General features: G+C 37.9%; 1 protein-coding gene across 19 annotated transcripts in view; it reads right to left on the minus strand.

The window, feature by feature from the left end:
• CADPS2 (calcium dependent secretion activator 2) overlaps positions 1-18,509 on the minus strand; it is a 536,067-nt gene that overhangs the window by 182,912 nt on the left and 334,646 nt on the right. For all 19 annotated transcript variants that reach the window (XM_047694444.1, XM_047694449.1, XM_047694446.1 and 16 more), the window contains exon 9: positions 1,394-1,460. In XM_047694444.1, the coding sequence (XP_047550400.1) occupies positions 1,394-1,460 (67 nt within the window). The remainder of the gene's footprint in view (positions 1-1,393; positions 1,461-18,509) is intronic.

Raw genomic sequence — 18,509 nt, forward strand, 5'->3', positions numbered from 1 at the left:
AAAGTACTTACATACAAGTACGTGTATCTTTTGTTAAATTAGTTGACCGAATATTGGTTCTAATCACATAAGGCTACATTTTAAAGAAACAGGCTGGCTGGCTGCCATGCAGACAAAACTACTTTTGATGGAATTTTTATACTTTTCATGAAGTTACCATGCATTGTGGCACATCCAACAATGGATAGTTTACCTTACACCTGGAAGACAGCAAATGACAGTTTTCCTTTCTTGGCATTTCACCATGTTATTTTGATAGACTCCATTTAAACTTTGCTTAATGCATGGGTAGGAATCGACAAGATTTGAGACTATTTTATGTTAAGAATACCAAGAATGATTTTCTTTTCATATATATCCATTGGGGATAAAATAGCTTGGATTCATCATAGAATGGAATGACTACTTCTTAGAAAGTATTCCTTACTGTAAATTTATTTTGATGAGTATGTTCTATGAGCAAAGGTTATCTGTGATTAACAAACAAACAAAACAGAGTCAGTCAGAATAAATATCCCAGTAACCTGTCTATATTCAGAATCCTATTGCAAATCAATCTACCAGTCCAGGTAATTTACTGATGCAATTATGTGAATAGGTGATAAAAATGGAATATCTGTATAAAAGTGGGAGCTTCTAAGTATTATGGTTTATTTATAAAATATCAGAATGATGCAGTTTTTCCCAAGGTATGGTCCTGTTATCCTGAAGAATTTAAGATCTTTTCAGGGAATCTGTGAGGTCAAAACTATTTTTGTAACAATATTTAGACATCATTTGCCTTTTTCACAGCTATCCTCTCATGTGCGTATGGTGGAATTTTCCAGTGGCTAAATTTCATCTGATATTGCAACAGATTGAATGAGGAAGCTGATATGAAAATACAGCTGCATTCTATTAAGCTAGATATTAAAGAGATGTACAAGAGTGTAAAATAATGCCTCGCACTTACCTAAATTGATTCAGAACACAGTTATTTTACATAAAACTGTTACTTGTGTTAGCATGTAAAAAAATTGCTACTTTTATTTTGAAATGAAGTATTTAAGGATTTTTTTTAAGTTTTAATTTTAAATTTTAAAAAATTTTTTATTTTTTATAAACATATATTTTTATCTCCAGGGGTACAGGTCTGTGAATCGCCAGGTTTACACACTTCACAGCACTCGCCATAGCACATACCCTCCCCAATGTCCATAACCCCACCCCCCCCAACCCCCCTCCCCCCAGCAACCCTCCAAGATGGGATTGGGAGGGAGACAAACCATAAGTGACTCTTAATCTCATAAGTTTTAATTTCTAACACAGTGAGTATCAATAGATTTAACCCACTAAGCAAGTTTGAGAACTGCTGTCTTAGATTGATTGTGTAACAGGAAAATAATTTACTAACCTGAACAAGAACAAAGTAACGTTTTTTCCATCTTTTCCAAACCTTCTGTCCTAGGGCATACAGATATCTGGCAAGAAAAACAAGCAAAGAATATTTTAGATGAATAACGTTGTGGCTCTGCGTAATCGTATTTCTTCCATAGGTATTTATTCTTGAGACGAGCCTGCTAAAGGCAAAGTTTAGTTTATTTGGAAGCTGAGACAACATGTAGCTTCTGTGTTACAAAATGACTGAGCTTATTCTAGGTTCTTGAAAGGGAATTGATTTATGTGGCTTATCAATTTGTCAGTTCTTACTACAAATTGAGCGAAGTTGGAGCTAGAAAGGATAATCAGAGAACCAGTGGGAATTTTATTCTTAATACACACTTCTTAGGAGAGACAAAGGCTATAAACTGGGGATAAAGGATTCATGTTTCAGCTCTCAGATGACCATGGCTGAGAAGTGTGGCCTAAGGGGGAGGCATCTGTAGAGCCAAGAATCCAGAGGGAAGGGTCACTGTCCAGTTGGATGACCCCAAGTTACGCTGGCACCGATCTCAGTTTCTGTTTCTTCAACTATAAATGGCAGGACTAGGTTTGCTGATTTCTAAGGTCTCTGCCAGCCTCAGAATTTGGTGGCCTAGCTGACTTACAGAAGTATCTTGCTGCAAATTTTCCTAACTATGGAATTCAGGCAATAATGAATGTGAAGAAGACAAAGCCTAATTCAACATAGTTACCGCCAGTGCTTTTGTTAACTTCACATTGCTGATAGTAACGTGAAAGGAAATGAATAAAGCAGAGAATCATCTGAGGACAAAACTTTTCTTCTTACTGAATATATAGATGTAAGCATATATATCAAGGAGGAAAAGGAAGATATTAAACATTAATGAACTAAAGCATATCATGGACAGCGATTTTGAAATTATACCATAGAAACTTATACACACCTCCTACAAAAGTAGAAAAGATTGTTAGATGCTTGAAATATGACAAATATAGGCCTAATTTTTAAATTAAAGATTTTAAAACATTTTATCACTGTCCTTTTCTTCTGAAGTGAAGGTTCATCTTTGTAAAGGCTACTCTAGATTTATATACAGTTCTGAGTATTAAAAAAGTACTATGGTTATTCATTTATTTGGGGGCTTAAAGTCTTGAGACTTTCACAATGTTTATTTTTTTATTTTATTTGTTTTCAAATATTTATTATTTAAAGAGCATGCGAGATGGGGAAGGCACAGAGAAAGAGGGAGAGGAAGAGCCCGTATGGGGCTCCATCTCACAACCCAGAGATCATAACCTCAGCCTAAACCAAGAGTCAGACACTCAAGCAACTGAGCTAGGCAGGCACCCCAGAGACTTCCACAATTTTTAAAACTAAAATCTTAGCTTGAATTTTTCATCTCTTATTAACATAATTTTCTTTTGTGAAGCAAAGCAAACGCTCTTGCCCCCTCTTAAAAGAAATTCAAGATACTGGCTAAGGTATGTTGAAACGAATGGGTACACTTTAAAAAAAATTTTTTTAATACCCCTTCCCTCATTTGTCCCACCCTAAGCTTTCCCTCCTCTGCAACTGCCAATATGCTCTCTGTATCTATGGGTTTGATTTCTTGGGTTCTAAATTTTCAGAATCAAGAAAACTAACATGCAATTCCTAAAAGTCAAAATTAAAACTAGGCTTTTACATTGGAAATCATCATCCACACTGCCCAAATTATTTACTTTCTTTCTGACACATCAGCTAGCTAGATGAACTTCTTTTTGGCTCGCACAAAACCCTTGACACCACATGGCCTGCACTCCTGGATATGATGTGAATTCATTTAGTGACCGACAGAGATATCCACAGTTCCTGTTCTCACCTGTTCACTACCTCCACTCAAGGTCCCTTTAAAACCCTTTGCCCCACCTTTGCTCCAGCTTCTCTAATTTCTCTTTTGTGGTTTTGGTGATAGGTGTTTAGCTGCTCTCTTTCTGTCTGTCCTAGGTAATTTCCCTCTCCTGAAATGCACACACCCGAACTTCTATCACAGGGTTAACAGCAATGACCTCAGGGGCTAGATACAGGAGATGAGACCGATGGCCTGTCTGAAAGTGCACAAGCAAAATGTGCACCAAGGTTGCCTGAGAGCCAGAGAAAATGTGGCATCACCTTTGCTGGTGACCACTGCCTGCTTCTGAGCTCCTTCAAGGGTCTCACTTAGCATGCTGCTGGGCAACTTGGGTCATACGAAAGTGAATAGTGATCCACAAACCATCGACACCATCAGCAAGTGTAAGTCTTGCTGAGAGTGAAGGTCCTACACAAGGAGTACTACTACCTGCTGCAACCATCACTCAAAACCATGGATCAACACACTGGGAATGACAGCGTAGGATTTCTCTGAAAACAGCGCAGCAGTGGGTGGACACATGCATGTGTCTACTGGAGGTTGGGAAAGGATATAAGAAATTGAAGAAAGACAATATGAGACTGGAACCAAGGTAAGCACTTGAACGTTGGGCCCCGAGGTGTTCTGGGGTGTTACACTTTAAGGGGGAATTCAATCAACCATACACGGGAGTCACAAATGAACAAGCGTATCTCGGAAGTAGCTGGGCGGCAGAGTTTTACTCTCTGCCTAAGAAAAAAAAAATTACATTCAACAAACGATTGACTGCATAAAGGAAATATTATAAATGTTAAGTAGCAAGAATGGATAGTTTCTGCCCTTCAGTTTTCACATTGACCAGACTAAAATTTTATGAAATGAAATGGATACGAATACATCTGAAAAGCTAACTATCCTGGATAAGAACACATTAAACTTAATTTCAACAAATTTGAGGATTTTTTTTTTTTCACTCTAAGAATGATTTCTGGCATTAGGTATGTAGTATCACTGTCTCACTGCTTTTTCACTGGTATAAAATTAGATTCTGGGCATAAGAGATATTTAAAACCGAGGGAAGAATGAGAACAAGATGTTCATCAATATTGTTTAAATTAAAAAACTCAAAACTGCCTAAGAATCAAATGGTAAGGAAGGAGTTAAGTTGCTATTAAAAATGATGTCAAAAAGAATGATGTGAGGGGTGCCTGGGTGGCTCAGTGGGTTAAAGCCTCTGCCTTCGGCTCAGGTCGTGGCCCCGGGGTCAAGCCCCACATCGGGCCCTCTGCTCAGTAGAGAACCTGCTTCCTCCTCTCTCTCTCTGCCTGCTTCTCTGCCTACTTGTGATCTCTATCAAATAAATAAATAAAATCTTAAAAAAAAAAGAATGATGTGAAAAAATTATTATAATGCTAGGTTTAGAAAAAAAAAAAAGCGGTCACATGAGCTTACAGTACATGCATGGGGAGAAAATCCAGAAAGACACATCAAAATATTAAGCCTGCAATTAATACTGGGCTATTGAGATTAAAGATGAATTTCATACTTTTTAAAAATAATCTCTGTGCCCACCATGAGGCTTAAACTCACAACCTCAGGTCAAGAGTTGCACGCTCTACTGAACCAGCCAGCTGCTCCTTCGTGTTGTTCTTTATGACTTCACGTTTTCACAATTTCTACACTAAGCAGGTCTTCCTTTGTTTTTTTTTTTAAAGTAGGGTTTACTGGTATGGTTAACAGAAGGTAAGAACGCTCCATTTCAGGTATATAATTTCGTGAGTGTTGACATCGCAATGGAAGTACCAACACCGCAGACCTACAGAACATCTGACCACCCCCCCAAGAAGTTCCTTCAGGTCCTTCCCTGATCAGTCTCCTCCTCCCATCCCCCAGCTTTGCAACAACTGTTCTGATTTCTGACTTTTCAGTTGTTTTCCAGAATGCCATAGAGATGGCAAAACAGAGTATTGAGCCCTTTTGTGTTTGGCTTCTTTCACTTAGTCAATGGCTTTTAAGATTCGCCCCTGTTGCCCGTATCAGGAGTTCATTCCTTTCCGTTACTGAATATTATATTTCATTGTATGCAGTCACTTCAATGTGTTTATCCATTCACCAGTTGTTGGACATTTGGATTGCTTTCTCTTTTCTAGCAATCATAAACAAAACTGCTAGAAATATGCATGTAAAGGTCTTTGTGTGGGCATGTGTTTTTCACTCCTCTCAGGTAAATATCTAGGAGTGGGATGACTGAATTATATTTCAAGTGTGTGCTTAACTTTATATGAAACGGCCAAACTGGTTTTCCAAAGTGGCTGTACACTTTTGTATTGCCACTAGCCATGTTTGAGACGACGTCATTTCATTATCAGAAAAAAAATATTATGAAGGATTTGGGAGACCTAATCACTATAGAGCCATAAATCATATTTTTGGTACGACAAAGTCAAGTACAGTGACAAATATCCTTATCTTTAGTCTACAGGTAGCATGAGTATAGTGGAGAATCCTACAAGCTTTAACAGTTCAATGGCTTACTGGCTTTCAGGGTGATTTCCAAGTTGTGGTGTGGTGGTCTTATCTGTAGGAGGGTTGAATTGTGGAGAGAGTAAAGAAAAAGCCGAAATCATTTGCATATTTGGTCATAAGCATAAATCCATTTATTAGACACGTGTAAAAAAATCAAAATGCATTCTCTCCACGCTTTTTTTTTTTTTTTAATGTTGTGTAGGGTACAAATTCTCTTTTATGGACAAACTATAGTAAGATCTACTAAGATTTTTTTATTTCAGAAAAATAGACTAAAGTTACATTTAACACATATGCTCTACTAGGCAGTAAGATTCAGTTCATTACACTTACATAGCTATATTTGAGTATCCTTAATTACTGAAAATTGAATTCCTCTATATAGAGACTATAACCATAACAAATTTTTGAAGAATTTGTATACATAAGCCAACTTGGTCATTATTATGAACATCAATTATAACTGCAAGATTCGGTAAAGGAGAAGGTATGGTTGATAGGGCTAGATCTAGTGATAGTATTAAATAGATCTTTGAAAGTTATTTACCTGTCATCCATTTCTGTTTCATAAAAATAGAATTTTAAAAAATTCTATTAAAGTTTAAAAAATCTATTATTAATATTTTCCTTTCTGATTTCTGAACAAATTGTTTTTTTATCGCTTTATGAATTCTACCCAATAAGGTGTAGAGAAGATCTTCCAGGAAGCGTATTCATCATTCTGGACAGAGACTACCTTGGTTAGTCTGTTGTCTGGTCTGCAAAGCAGCTGTATTCTCCCCGAATGTTCTGTAACTTGCTGAGTCATTGTTAGCTTCCTCTCAATTGATTGTATGATTAACTCAAAAAAGACAGGTTTTGGGTTTTTTTTTTTTTTTTTAGGGTATGTAAATCAGACCTGCCAAATACCAGTCAAACTGGGAACACACAGTTAACTGGGCTTTATGTGACAATTTATAATGTTATCCAGCAAAATAAATATTTATCATATAGCCCAACAGCGACATTCTCTATGGCATACTGCTAGTTTCTCTCACCTTATTTTGAAGAGGTCTTAAAGAGGAAAGTGAGTTTTTTGCTTTTTTTGTTTTTCTTTTTTACACGAAGCTTTCAACATTATTCATTTTCATCAACCTAGAGAATCTGGTTTTAAACAAAGTGTTTTTACTCATCCTTGTTAAATTATCTCAGCTAAGTAACAAATGGATGGAAAATGAAGGAACACATATGAGCAATTTCCATAGTCCTACTACATTCTCCAGGCCTCAGAGTACGGCCCCAGGGGGGAAAAAAATCCCTAATCAAAATTAAATTTGATCCAAGAATTACTTGAATGGAAATGAGAGAGAGAATCTACTGTATATAACATACTTGAAAAGGACATTCTTCCATTCCTCATTTGTACTAAATATAGAACATTTTTTTCCACTGAAATATTTTCAACACAGCACAATACTCATGTAACTAGAGTATTCTGGATTACTTAAAAGTAACTGCTCAGATACTATTTAATAGTGTTTGCTTTCATCAATACATCCAACTTAAGGTATTAAGAAGTTGTTCCCTCTGAACAAAAAATTGCCTGCTTAACTTTAAAATCTTCTCTCCTTACATGGGATTAGGTAACAAAGAAATTAGCAGCACTGACACAAAGCTTGGATTTAACACATAAGGCTTAAAGCCTTGAAGCATTTGGTTTTATAGATCAGTATAAACACAGCAATAATCTTAAGGAATTAATCCCTCTTCTAGGGCAGTTCCTAATGGGGAGTACTATTTGCTCCAAAGAGACAGAGCATTCATTGCTAGAAAACAAGACACAAAACCAACTAAATGTGTATTGATGTGTCATTTGCCTATGACTATTTTTTTTTTTTTGGTGTTATGGTTTTTGGGTCATACTCTATCCTCAAATATAGAAGATATGCCTCCCTGAGTTTTAAGATTTTTGACTGCATCTTTAAAATAGGATGTGAATGCTGTTAGGTAAACTGTCAAGTGAAGAGAAGAAAGGAGAGAAAATTAAAGAACTTCGGTAAGGCGAAAACTCAGGTTACATTCAACAAGACAAAGAGAGCACTATTTTTCATCTTCTCTATCACTAGCTGTAGTCAGGAGAGAATCTCCACACTAAAAATGGTACAATCTTTATGACATCACTATGATCCTTAAAAGAGTTACGTGTTAATAACCCAAGTTGCTTCTAAAAGTTTCCATTTGTGGACATAAGCGGGGCCTTCATGAAATCTATCAGAATGATCTGTGACAACAGGAACAGACACTTTTCTTTAGATAAGTGTGGCTCGTAGCAATGTGTATTATCAATAAAATGGTCTCACCAACAGATTGAGAAAAGTGGAGTTTGGTGAAAATGAACTTCAAGCAAACAAAAATCAGTTCTATGACTATGCTTAGTTTTGTTGAATTTCCAGAGAGAGATTTACATTTCATTACATGTTCACACTGCAATGCTTGTGAAATAAAATTATTTTAAATGCTTGTTTTTACACAGTGCCCCCTTGAGTGTTTTTTTAAAAGTGGATGCACATATATCATTCTGTGATTTGTCTCCCCTTAAGCCTAAAACCCTCTCAAATTAGTTTTAATAATAAGTTAAACCATTTTTCTGTAAATGGTATAAATTCTCTGCTAATATATATAAGCTCAAAAAGTTAATGAAATTTCAAGAACTCATTTTCCGATTAGTTTTCAAAATTGAGATTTAACTCAACTTTGTAACACAGCATGTCTGACCTCCAATATAGCCTACAATATTCTGGCAAATAAACAGCTAATATTCTCTAGGCCGTATTTGAAATGGAAAATGGGAACATGAAATAACTAATTACAACTACCCAAACACTTCAAAAGCGCTTTATAAAACCTAACTTAAAGATTGTTCAGAGAATACTTCAACATACAAACATTCTCCAAACATACTACTAAATATTGTAGTTAAATTTCAATTAGAGCGGTGGCATACAGTTCTCATAGAAAGGAGACTATAACAATTTATTTGCAGGGAGTACATGCTGTGGGAGTTCACGGTTTCACTTTATGATGAAAAATCATCACTAATGAATATTTGAAAAACATAATTGTATACAGAATATGGGAATTACTCAGTGCTTGGAAAAAAGGACTGTCACTTTTCTCAGATCACTTGAGTCTATCTTTTATTTCCAAGAAATGGAACAATCCATCTACATGTTGAATGATAAAGTCTTCCTTATCCAAGGTTTCGTGTTTCAAGGAAAAATACAAAAAGGAAAAAAAAAAATCAATATATAGAGTCGTTTAGTCCTGGAAAGGGCTTTCTTAAAGAGAAACCTCAGTCAAGGTTGAAGGAGCAATTAATGCAGGCTCAAAAATCTGGGCCATTCTGATAGAGTTCGGTTAACATGTGGCAGAAGTAATCATCCACTTGTGAAAATGATTTTCGGTTCATTCTCAAACACCTTTCAGACACTCATGATCCCATTTAACTGACAACAATACAGGCTATCTGTGGGCACCATTGCATCTGATGTGAAAACCAATAGGGACCAAATGCCCTCAGGCACTTTCAGTCATCCTGCATGTTCTCTGCTGTCTGTATAAAAGAAATCTTCCTTTCACTGCATTCTTTCTTTTATTTAACCCTGCCAGATAAGCCTTTTTTTGTTTTTGTTTTATTTTTCAGCTAAGGACAGAAGAAACTGATTCAAGACAACAGTGTGATGTGGGCATTAAGAAACCTAGAAATAAATACTTTCCAATTGGCTTTTATCCTGCCTGAATTCTTGTGGGAACGAGTATGGGAGGTGGGGAGACAAGGAAGGGCTCCCCACCAAGGAAAATTACTTCACATTTTGAGAGAAATTGTGAATGAAGAAAATCCGAGACTCCGACGGCTGAACAAGAAGTTGAAATGCGTGTGCTGTATAAACAGACTTACAAAAGCAAATGAGTAAAATGTAGAGCCCTTCACTCATTTTCTGGATCACAGTTTACAGAATTGGTAACATAAAGAGGGTCTCCCCTCCTGGGCCTCAGAAGTCCCATCTTCTGGTAGTTCACACTCAGTTAAATCGGGACTTAAATCTCAGGCCACGTCAGCATTATCAGAGTCAGGAAAACAGCCTGAGGTATAAAAGCTGTCTTCTGGAAACTGGCTTGCCACTGCACACTCTAGGATGTGAACAGAGGCACACGGACAAGAGGCAAAGACTCTACCAACCCAGACTCAGCCAAGACGCTGAGAACTATGAGCGGCCGTTCCTAAAGGAGTTCTGAAATAAAGGACAACGAGCTGTCACTTAGAAACAACACTGAACCGGGGAAATTAGAGAAGTACTGTCCTATGAGTAGGACTTTTAAACAATGACACACAAGCCAAACTGCGTAAATCAAACCGTACCTAGAAATCTGTTAGCGAGGCAGTTTTTCCTATATTTATCTTTCATAACTGAGCAGCAGCATTCTTGTATATCTCAACAGAAAACATGCCCTAAAACCGTTTTCAGATGGTTCACGGTCTCACCAATACGGATATTCCTTAAGTTACACGAATATGTTAGAGTCTCGTTCTCAAAAACTCTTAAACGGATGGTAGATTTTGTAGGCGCGGTTGCATGTTTTTCCCTGCTTCAATGTCCTTCGAGATAAGCAATGCTTTACTGCATGTGCAGAAGCTTTACTGCTTTGTTAGAAGTTGAAAGAAAATTAGCTAAGTGGATTATAAAATATCTCAGAAGGGGATTAAAATAGGTCCAAACAAGGTGCAAAGCAACCCACTCTGACCAGGCTGCTTTGCACAGAGGCAAGTCTGTGCCTCCATCCCCTTTGATGAGGGTACAGGCTGGGAAGATGGGACTCTCTTGGGGGTCATGCTAGGGACACATTCCAAAAGGAAGTGCACGCCACACTTGGTGAAGCAGCTCTGGAGCACCTACCAATTCAAATGAAATAATTCACTTTGGCAATCCTAGATGTTTTTGTGAGATAATCCTTTAAACTCTCCTCTTTTTAAAAATGTAAATGGTTTGGTGATAAGGAAAAGTTTTAGCAAGGGGTTTCTATGTATCAAATTGTATCTTTTTTAAAGATTTCATTTATTTGACAGACAGCATGAGCTTGGGGAGGGGCAGAGAGAGAGGGAGAAGCAGACTCCCTGACGATGAACATTTTTTCATGTGTCTGTTAGCCATTTGTATGTCTTCTTTGGAGAATTGTCTGTTCATGTCTTCTGAACATTTTTTGACGTAATTACCTGTTTTGTGTGTGTTGAGTTCGAGGAGTTTTATTTTTAAGATTTATTTGACAGACAGAGATCACAAGTAGGCAGAGAGGCGGCAGAGGGGGGCGGGGAAGCGGACTCTCCATTGAGCAGAGAACCCGATGCGGGACTTGATCCCAGGACCCTAGGATCATGAACTGAGCTGAAGGCAGATGCTTAACCATCTGAGCCACACCAAGTACCCTGTATCAAACTGTATCTTATTGACTACTGGAAATACCTTCCTTTGTGGGGCACAGTATTCCCAAGGTAAAGCAAAATAATCACTTTTAAACATTATATACAACTAATCCTGAGTTAGCAGAAAATTTAAGGTCTGTAATGGGTTATCTCCTCTACCTCCTTCATATTTAGGATATATTTGAGATGAAATGTGTACAAAAAATGCCCATTCATAAACTAGAGACATTCTAAAAAGAAAATCATCGAGAAAGTAATTTGACATTCAGTGTTTTCCACTGTGTGTCTTGGGACATCTGGATACAAAGCAGTATTATGCAGAAAAAGAATAAATTTGCTGGGCAATATAAGCTAAATGTTCTGCATGAAGGGATGAGTAAGGGCTTGTAGTCGATGTGGAAGACACACCAAGAAGTGGGGAAAGGAGGGGAGAATAGCAGATGGAACATCTCCACAATTACAGAATCCTCTTCCTAGAATATCTCTTAGGAGTCATGTTCTCCAGCATGAACTTTGGAAGTTAGTTAGAACAGGATACTGATAATGAGTGTTTAAGCAATAAAATTACACAACTCAATTTTTACATTGTTTAAAATTAATGAAAAATCAACTAAAATATCTTCTTTGCTTCTAACATTATTCTAACTGGGGAGTCTATAAATATTTGTTTGGGGGCAAAAAAAAGTTTTCTGTAATATTTGGATCGTGATGTCCCTGGATTATATTTGATTTCGGAAAGCTCTCTCGTTTTCTAATGTTCAGTCTCTGGTCTTGGTTAATGAGAACAGTTTTGGAGAACTCTGAAATTTAGAAACAAACTATATCTGTCTTCCAAGGAACTTATCTTCATGGGAGTCATTTACAAAAGCATTTGAATTCCTCCTGATATCCAGCAGGTCTCACAGATTCACTTCCCAAACAGCCTTGTTCCACGTACACTGGGTCACTTGAATTTCACCGTTGTGTCTCGTGACCAGTCTTAGCTGTAGTCAGGGAGGACGGCGTGGAGCTCTGATTCGCAATGGGAGGGACTATCCCTCCAGCTCTGATGCTGGAGCTGGCCTCAGTGTCTCATCCCCTGCCCTCATTGTTTGGATAAGCTACCTGATACACAGGCCAAGGACCCAACTTTGCTCTTGTTTTTTAAGATTATTTATTTATTTGAGAGACAGAGAGAGAGCACAAGCAGGAGGCAGATGGAGAAGCAGGCTCCCCGCTGAGCAGAGAGCCCAGTGTGGGAGTGGATCCCAGACCCTGGGATCATGACCCGAGCTGAAGGCAGAGGCTTAACTGACTGAGCCACCCAGCAGCCCCTGCTCTTGTCCTTGCTCATCTTCCTCTGACACTGTGGCTCTTGAATTCTGGACCCATGCGTTGGTCCTAGGTCTCGGTGATGGCTCACATCTGTAAACACTGCCTGTGCTAAGATCCGTGGATACTTTTCTTGACACCATGTACTCCTCCTCTGCACAGATACTCTATTCTCCCTGCTCCTCTAATAGTTTGTGCATTCACGGTCTTATCCTGTCAGCCCCACGCTCCTTACAATTTCATTAATTTCCCACAATTTAAATTAATTTAGTTCTTGAGTCTCACATTTCCAGTTTCTTCCCATCCATCAAATCAACTATCGCCTTTCTCAGAGAAGCCCTCCCTGATATCCCTGATGAGGTCATATTCCTTTTTTTAAAAAGATTTTATTTATTTATTTGACAGAGATCACAAGTAGGCAGAGAGAGAGGAGGAAGCAGGCTCCCTGCCAAGCAAAGAGCCTGACTTGGGGCTCCATCCCAGGACCCTGGGATCATGACCCGAGCCAAAGGCAGAGGCTTTAACCCACTGAGCCACCCATGCGCCCCTCCTTTATTTATTTTTTAAGATTTTATTTGTTTGACATAGAGAGAGAGACAGTGAGAGAGGGAACATAAGCAGAGGGAGTGAGAGAGGGAGAAGCAGGCTCCCCACTGAGCAGGGAGCCCCACATAGGGCTTGATCCTAGGACCCCGGGGATCATGATGTGAGCCGAAGGCAGACACCATTTAACTGAGCCACCAAGGTGCCCTGGTCATATTCCTCTACTAAATGTATTAGGCTGGATGTGACCCCTTCTCCCATAGCCCTGCCACAGCCTATTGCAAGTCATATTGAATTAGTTCGTTTCTAATAACAAGACCATAAGTCCTTGTAAGGGTAAGGGCCACATCAGCCAATCCACACCACTCCAGCCCATCACCGTGCCTTCATATAGCAGGTAGTCCATAAACATTTTTGGAATGACTAAATGGCTTTTCTAGGTCTGTCATTAAGAACAATCATAATAAGAACAGAAAGAAAGTAAATCTTCAGCAAAAATTTATGTAATATGTATCAAAGTAAAAGCCTTGGATAGACTTTGGATATTCTATAAAGTTGATATTTTTATACTTATTTAATCATGAGTATTCAAATAGTTTTAGCAGAATATCATTCTCATATTTAACTTAATATGGAAGATCAAAACCTAAGGGGAGCAGGAAGCAGCTGCTATGAAACGCAAACGCAGAATTTCAAGAGTCTAGTCCACATACCTCGTTATCCAAACAACGGACTTCTGAACTTTTTTTTTTTTAAGATTTTATTTATTTGATAGACAGAGACCACAAGTAGGCAGAGAGAGAGAGAGAGAGAGAGAGAGAGAAGAGGAAGCAGTCTCCCAGCCGAGCAGAGAGCCCGATGTGGGGCTCGATCTCAGGACTCTGGGATCATGACCCGAGCCAAAGGCAGAGGCTTTAACCCACTGAGCCACCCAGGTGCCCCTGAACTTCTTTTCTTTTTAAGGCACAACATGGGGCTTGAACTCACAACCTTAAGATCAAGAGTCCCATGCTCTACCAGCTAAGCCTGCAGGGCACCCTGATACTTTAGGTGACACAGTTTGAACCACCGCTGGAAAGGGTCCTGAAGTCACATTATCACAGGGGCCTTTGAGTCAAAATGGAACAGAATACATTCTATGTCTCACAATCTCAAAATCCCCCCTAGCTCTACTAATATTCTTAAATAAATTTTTTTTGATGATATATGGACATTGTTGGAACCTCTGAGAAGCCCCAATACTTCATAAAGCATTTTTCTCTTTTCTTTGTCCTGGTTCTGAACAAGTTAGCTTCAGAGAACAGAGGTAACAAGTGGCAAAAATATCACCTTAATCAGTACTATCATCAGATATACTTTCCGAACTGCAGTCACAGACCTTGCTGAATGGTCTGTGTGAAGATCTTGCCACGGACAGAATTATTTAGGGAGAAACAGAGAACGGGGACTCCCTATGGACAACTCGCCTTCAAAGGACAGAGTGGAAAGGGCTAGTCTATGCATGCCCTGTTCCTGCCTTCCAGCTAAGCCGTCAGGTAAGTCTGATAGAAGGGTGGAAAGAGGTCAGGAGTATGAACGTCATGGATGTCCCCCATGTGGAAGCAAGTATCAGGGGTGTGCAATAACTCTTTCAAAACAGAGATGAAAAAGTGAAAATATTCAGAGAGAGACAGAGACAGGGAAGCAAAGGGGAAGAAGAGAAAGCCAGAAGCAAATGCTATTTTTAAGTCCCTTTAACTGCTATGTGTCTGGTATGACTTTCCCTTTTTTCCCATCTAAAACAGGAACAGCAGTACTTGTCCTGAGTATCAGCAACAGTGTCATTACAAAAACAGTGTGGCGATGTATGTAAAAGGGCCTTTGGAACTACAAAGCACAATGTCAATCAAGATATCATTATAGCAGCAGTAGTCAAACATACTGAAAAAAATTTCAATCTAACTTTTTTGAAGGACTTTCTGGAAAGTGTGGGGGAATGACAATAAAATTTTCCAATTTTGTCCATTAAAAAAACTTTCTAAGAGTGCGGCAAAAATTTGCCCATTTTTCTAAAATCAAGTATAACTAGGATATTGCACAAGTTACAATAGAACTAGTTCTTCTCATTCATCAAATAAAAGCATTATTTCTATGTAGTACATATATGTTTCCCAGTTACTGGATTCCTTAAGTTCTGAATAAATTGCTATTTATCAACAAACAAATTCTAGAATACTATGGAAAAATGTACTCTGATGTAGTTTTTTTTCTCACCAGTATCTATTTATTGGGGGAGAATAACAAAATGAAAGCAATAGTAACAAGGGGGCCATGTACAGTGACGCTGAGATTCTAGGGCTAGGCTTGTAAAATGTTTCCCATTCTCCTTTAATTTTAAAACTTAAGAATTCCATTTATTTATTTGCCTCTTAAACTATATTCACAGTACTCCTGCCTATGAATGCAGGATAAAAAGAAAAATGAAATCAAGATAGTTAATAGAAAAAAACCTTTGACATTTACAAAACATATTCAGAATTTCAAGTTACAGGCATTTTTGGTTAGGACTGACCTTAGTGATATCTTTGATCATTCACCTACTACTAAGCATTAAAGTTTTTCTACATTAATTCGATAAAATGTCTTGACAAGTTTGATATGTCCAAAATGAACTACCATTTCACCTCCTTCTAACCTTTCTTCTTACATTTTTTTAAAAAAGAAAATGTCCTTAAGGTTGCTTAATACTCCTTAAAGAGTGCCACCTTTATTACAAGTTCTCAAAGGACAAAAATATTGTTCTGTTTTCAGGGAGTGCTTGCGCCATCTACTGGAGACATATAGGACTACTTCTGTCAAACAAAAAACCAACACTTCCAAAGACATTTTCCTTTAAAATGAAACTTTGGAACAAAATCTTGTCCTTTTCTTTCTTGCATTTGAGAGCATGTATCAGTCTAGGAAATCAAGGTTTCCCACAGGGTTAATGTACATTATTTCAAATGTATTCAAATATATATTAGTTCAAATATCTCAATATTCCCTTCTTCATGGAAACTATTTGAGAGTTATACATTCATAGGCAGAACTGTATGTAAAGTAGAAAAATACATACGGAGCAAAGGAGATAAGTAACCATTTTACTACTTATTAAAAAAATATACCAGCATCTAGTTTTAAAACAATACAAGCAGAAGCCCTCTGCCATTTAGCCATACAGCTGGGGATAAAGATTAGAGTTGTGTTCCATCAATTTGTAGAGTATCAAGATTACTTCGCAGAGAAGAATTAACAAAACCATTCCAAAAGCATCTCTGATTTTTTTTTTTTTCAGAGACATAGTGAGAAAGCATGAGCAGGAGAAGGGCATAGGGAAAGAGAATCTCAAATAGGTTTCATGCTCATGTGGGGACTGATACCGTGAGACTGACAGACTGATCCACCCAGATGCCCCATTCTCTGAATTTTTCTTGATAGTTAAAACCCCAATAATAAAATAGAATGAAAAAAAAAAAAGTAGTACATAGAAGACACAGACCTGTACCTTTTTTTCCTCCAGTTCTTTTTATGGTGGCACTAACTAAACAGCAGAAGAACCACAAAGAAATTTGAGATTCGTTCATTTTCAATTAAGGAGGCATATTTTTTTCCTAGGAAAATTAAATGGGAGGCTTGTTTGAAGGTCCCTATCATAATTACATCCTGGGGTCTGGGGTTTGACTCAGTTGGTGGCACATACAGATCTGCTTTTCAATAGGATGCAGGAACTAGAAAGTAATGTAAAAATATAACTGTAATTGACAACGATTCAGATAATTTTCAGTTTATCAGAGGACTTTTCCTGCCGGCCTTTGCTCTAAAATCAGAAGGAAATAGAAAAGAAAACAAACTTACTTCAGAAATTATAAGACCTATCTTGGAAATAGTGCTCTTTAGTGATATTTAATATTTACTTTGTATAGTTCAGGATACCAGATATGCTCCCCAGAAACATTAACATGATATAGAAAATACTATGAAAAGTGAAGATAAGTTATCATAGGAATTCTCACAAGTCTGAGATTTTCAGAAAGATGATCATAGGTGAATAAATGCTCCTCAATCATCAAATAAAGTTAAAATATATTTATGAACTCTAAAAAGCAACACGAAATTCTAGTAAATATTAAGGGAATTTTCAACAATAGAGTCCGAAATAAGGTTTCTGGTCAGACTTACTCTGTTAGCATTCAAGTTAATTACCCCTTCTATTCCATCAGCAAGTAACAAAAAGTCAAAACAAAAAAAAAATTGAGTAAAATGGCAGACTATAATATTACATTAGAATATATTCTGTCATAATATACATTCTATACAGATATTCTTCAACTCACTATTATCAATTCATTTCATTGTTTCTTTGTAAAAGGTTACATTTTATCTTTTGAGATTTACTGAATTGCTGGTACTGTCCTTTGTACTTCACATACGTTATCTCAGTTAACACAATAATCCTGTAAGGTAGGTGTAGTTATTGCTGTAAACTACAACAAACATAGTTTATAAACCACTTTGATACTTTTAATACTACGAAGACTATGTTAAGGACTACCTTTAAGTATTATCTAGCAATATTCATTGAATATTTATACTTTCTGACTTTGCCACAAGATTCATTTTGATTATAGTTCATTGTGAAGGAAAGGTCCCCAGCTGCTATATCCATAAAACGATGATGTTCATGGAAGAGTTTACCTCTTACCTCTAGAGAATGTGGTCTTCACCTCAGATCAGTAACATCAAGACCACCCCTTGAGGGGCGCCTGGGTGGCTCAGAGGGTTAAAGCCTCTGCCTTCGGCTTGGGTCATGGTCCCAGGGTCCTGGGATCGAGCCACACGTCGGGCTCTCAGCTCAGCGGGGAGCCTGCTTCCCCATCTCTCTCTGCCTGCCTCTCTGCCTACTTGTGATCTCTCTCTGTCAAATAAATAAATAAAAAATCTTTAAAAAAAAAAAAAAAAAAGACCACCCCTTGCAAACTGGTTGAGAGGCATCCCGTCCTGGTTGCTGGCTGGGTTGTGAATAAGAAAGCGCTTCCTTACACAGGAGGCCATCCCCCAGTTGCAGGTGTTAAGATGTGAATCTTCATTTTGGAGCAAAGACAGAAAGCAAAACAGTAGGGGACCCTCAAAGGGTGCCATCTAAGTCAGGTCAGCCCTCTGGGGAGAGGGCGTTTATCAGACGATAGCAGGTGAACCGTCAGAAGCCAAGAGAATGATGGCAAGCTTTAGAGGCAGCTTCTCCTATTCTTTGTGACTTATCATTTGTTCTCTCTCAGCATAAAGACTTTCAGAAGTTCTACACTACCTTAACTGAACAAAGAGAAACAAGGAAGGAATGCCTACAATGGCAGAGAAAAGAAATGAGGCGGAAACAGGGCATATCACAGGACTTGCATTGT

The sequence above is a fragment of the Lutra lutra genome, chromosome 11, assembly GCF_902655055.1.
Source record: "Lutra lutra chromosome 11, mLutLut1.2, whole genome shotgun sequence".
NCBI lineage: Eukaryota > Metazoa > Chordata > Mammalia > Carnivora > Mustelidae > Lutra > Lutra lutra.